Raw genomic sequence first — 3,968 nt, 5'->3', positions numbered from 1 at the left:
GGCCCCTCAGCGCCATCCGTGCCCCGCTCCCGGTAAGCGCCCGCTCCGCCCCGCGGCTGAACAGAACCCCGCATTAATTCACGCTTTTTCCACCCCGCAGGGTTCTCCTGCTGTAAAAAGGCACCTGGGGGCTGCAGCTGGTGGTGGTACTGACCAGGCAGCACAAAGTTGTGTAGGATCACGTTTTTACCTATCTGTGCACCACAGAGGATATGGCAAAGTGTGTTCTACAGAGCAGTAAGATTATTCACCATGTGAATGTTCAGTGGAGGATTTGATGCGTTGGAGATATCCCTCAGAAATGTACGAAGCAGCTTGTTGGAACGCAGCAGGATGAAAAATGCTGGAGTTTCCTCAAGCCTGTGCCTGTCCTTGGCTTCCCGGGCCAGCTCCAGTGCTGCTCTGTGTTCTTTCAATTGAAAAGCAACTCAGTAACTTCTGCAATCAATGTTGTTTTAATGAACTGATTCATTTTTAAGGAGTTTGGAGACCCGTTTTACAAAGCTACCTCAAGTTCACGTTTTGTGTTTTCAGAGGAGGGAAGAAGAATGTCCCAAAAACAGCTGAAAGAAGCCTTTATCAGCAACCTGAACGGAACGAGTTTGCTGGAAATTTCTGCAGGCTTGTCCCTGCCTCCACTGTGCCTGCTCTGCAGAGGGCTCCTCCTGATCCTGTACTACCTGCACCATGGAAAACCTCTAAGCTCGAGGAAGTACAGCCTGCTGCTGGACTTCCTGGTGCTCGTGTCTCCTCTCGTGTTCTCCTGCACTGTCTTGTCTCCAATCATCTTTTTCATACCAGTTATCCTTGCTGCCTTCTGTGCCGGAATATTTTCCAAAATATACAGCCAGACAAAATGGGAGGCCAGAGTGCCCTTTGGGCAAATTGTAAAAGAATTCCAGAAGGCACGCTTGGACCCCGAGTGCATTCCAGCAATAACTGTGTTCCGTGTTTATGTCAACGTGCTGACATCCATCAGCATTTTGGCCGTGGATTTCCCGCAGTACCCCCGGCGATACGCCAAGGCCGAGACCTATGGCACCGGTGCCATGGATTTGGGGGTGGGAGCCTTCATCTTTGGAAATGCTCTTGTTTGCCCTGAGGTTCGCCAGAAGCCTCACAGGACTCAGCCCAGATTCTCCAGTCTGGCCAGGCAGGTGTTCTCTGTGTGGCCGCTGATTGCCCTCGGTGTTGGGCGGCTGCTCAGCGTTAAATCCATCGAGTACCACGAGCACACCTCGGAGTACGGCGTGCACTGGAACTTCTTCTTCACCTTGGCGCTGGTGAGACTTGCAGCCTCCCTGCTTTTAGCCATATTCCCCAAACACAAGGCTTGGCTTGTGGCTCTGGCTGTGGCTGTGCTCTACCAGCTGCTCCTCAGCATGACCTCTCTGAAGATGTTCATCCTGCACGGCAGCGACGGCCGGGGCTCCCGGCTCGGCTTCCTCGATGCCAACCGGGAAGGGCTCTTCTCCCTCTTTGGCTACCTGGCCATCTACCTGGTGAGCGTGCAGGTGGGGCTGTGGCTGCTGCAGCGCAGGAGCTCGGTCAGGGGCTGGCTGGAAGCCCTCGGGAGGCTGCCCCTGGCCGTGCTGCTGCTGTGGGTGCTGCTGCAGCTGTGCCAGGCGTGCACGGAGCCCGTGTCCCGCCGCATGGCCAACCTGCCCTTCTGCACCTGGGTGCTCGCCCAGTGCCTGCTGCTGCTGGCCTTCTTTGTGCTCACTGACCTCAGCCTGGTGTTCACAAAGCTGCTGGTCAAGGGCTCCAGCGTGCCCTGCTGCTGGAAGGTTGTGCAGGCCCCTGATTCTGGGAAAAAGCAAGGAATGGAGGCCGTGCCGGTGGGAAGGCAGGACAAGCTGTCACAGCCATGCCTGATTAGTGCTATTAACAAAAATCAATTACTGTTTTTCCTGCTAGCGAATGTTATGACTGGTGCTGTGAACATCCTGATAGACACAATCCACAGCAAGGCTGCCTTTACATTATGCATACTGCACTTGTACATGTTTTTAAACTGTTTAATTATGTATATATTGCACGCCAGAAATATCGTATTAAAGTTTTGGTGATTCCACTTTGGCTGAGTGGATTAGATGGACTTTGTTTGCTATAGTTGTATGATGATATTTAATGGAAAAATTAGTATTTTTCCTGGATGTGTTGCAATAATTTATAATTTAGCAGAGCTTTTTATTATTTAGTGTTGATTACTCTTTAATTGTTCATTTTACCAAATTATACAGTTGATGATCTTACCTGTTGGGAGTTGTTGCCCATTATCCTGAAAATTTAGATGTGGAGATTGCTGAATATTCCTTCTGCTTCTGAGAGTAAATTGTTAGTGAACTGTGCTCATACCCAAGGAATTAGATAACAAGGTAGAGCAGAAACCAGATGAAAAGTAAGATGAGGAGTAATTATATGGAGAGAGAGGCCTAGCTGTGTCAAGATTTACCTAGTTAAGGCCCTTGCATAAATAATAGATAAGAATAATTCTTTATATAAAATGTATTGAATAAGTGGATACTTGAAAATGTTTTGGCCCCAGTCCTGCAGAGACTTATGCATATGCTTGACTTTGATGGTAGTAATTGTGGAATGTTAATCATATACTGAAACCTAAATTAGCCTTTGAATTAAAGCTAAATTTTACTTCTGTCCCCACTGATGAATATAAATGAAGACCTGAGATAAAGTGTGATGCTCTGAAGGATAAACTCAACTGCAGATGAATTCATAAAACAGTTGTTGGAGGTTGTGGTGCAGATAATAAGAGCAACACTTCATAAGAAAATTTAAAGATACCAAATGAATTCAGCTCCAACCTGCAGACCAGCACATTGAATACTGTATTTTGCCAGCTGAGATGTCTCCAAGGGGGGACATTTTTTATTAGCAAACAAACAGGGTGCAGATGGAAAGAAGTGCAGTGCACTGGGTCAGGGTTCTGGCAATGGCTTCAGAAGGGAACTGCTCGGTTTCTCAGTCTTCTTGCAAGGCCAGAGCAGAACACCCTCTGTGTTCCCTTTCCTGACTGTGACAGTTCTTCCTGACCTCATAAAGTTGTTGGGAAGAGAAATACACTTAAAGACTGTGAGGAATTCAATAATGGGATATAAATACTTTAGGAGTGGAATACCAATGGTAGTTGATGATAGATGTCCAGTGTCAGTGGAGTTACAGCAGTACACATGGGCCACATTTCATATTTCTCCTTGTCTATCACAGGTGATGAATCATCAGACCTTTGGCGAATAAGCCTCTAAATCAGATTCCTTAAGACAGACATGCTGTGGAAGTCATAAATTTATTAAGTTCTCCAAGCCCCTGGCCAGCAGAAAGGTGAAGTCTGAGGATTGCAGGCTGTGGCCACGCTGAGTTCATGCTTGTTTGCTTCCAACTTAAAGCCAAGTAGTCTTGAGAATGAAAGCAAAGCAGCCTGTATTATCCTGGGGACAGATGCAAGAACTGGCAACAACCTCTTAGAAACAGTTGTCAGTTTATAGCAGAGTTTTCTGGTAACTGGTGGATGTGTTTATTTTAAAACACTTCCTAGACTTGCCTAGGGAAGAAAGGTCTCCCTCGTGAACCAACTGGCACTGCTCATTTATGCAAAATTACTCATGGATATTTCTTTTTGAAATATTTAAAGCGCGGGACCTGCAGCGAGTTCTGCCTGTGAGCACAAGCCTGTGGTGTGATTCAGAAGGGGTTGGGTGTGACAGGCAGAGCTGTGTCTGGGCAAGCACAGGGCATCCAGGTGCCAGCTGCACTGGCTGGAGCAGGGAGGACGTGGGAGGCCTGGTGGGCGAGCTCCACACGGGCTGGTGGTGCCAGTTCAGGGCTGCAGCAAGAACAAACCTCTCACCAAGGGCAGCTTCTCATCCTGAGACTTCTCCTGGCCTGAGGAGTAAGTTGGAGGTTGTAGCCAGGTGGCTTTGGTCTCTTCTCCCAGGCAGCAAGCGACA

General features: G+C 48.1%; 1 protein-coding gene across 1 annotated transcript; it reads left to right on the top strand.

Moving 5' to 3' along the window:
• Positions 1-23: 23 nt before the first annotated feature.
• On the top strand, positions 24-2,074 carry PIGW (phosphatidylinositol glycan anchor biosynthesis class W). The gene has a single exon (XM_005424388.2). The coding sequence runs from the start codon at positions 549-551 to the stop codon at positions 2,067-2,069; it is 1,521 nt and encodes a 506-aa protein (XP_005424445.1). The 5' UTR covers positions 24-548; the 3' UTR covers positions 2,070-2,074.
• Positions 2,075-3,968: the final 1,894 nt, after the last annotated feature.

The sequence above is a fragment of the Geospiza fortis genome, unplaced genomic scaffold (genome assembly GCF_000277835.1).
Source record: "Geospiza fortis unplaced genomic scaffold, GeoFor_1.0 scaffold538, whole genome shotgun sequence".
Lineage (NCBI taxonomy): Eukaryota > Metazoa > Chordata > Aves > Passeriformes > Thraupidae > Geospiza > Geospiza fortis.
This window is presented reverse-complemented; position numbering and strand designations above follow the sequence as displayed.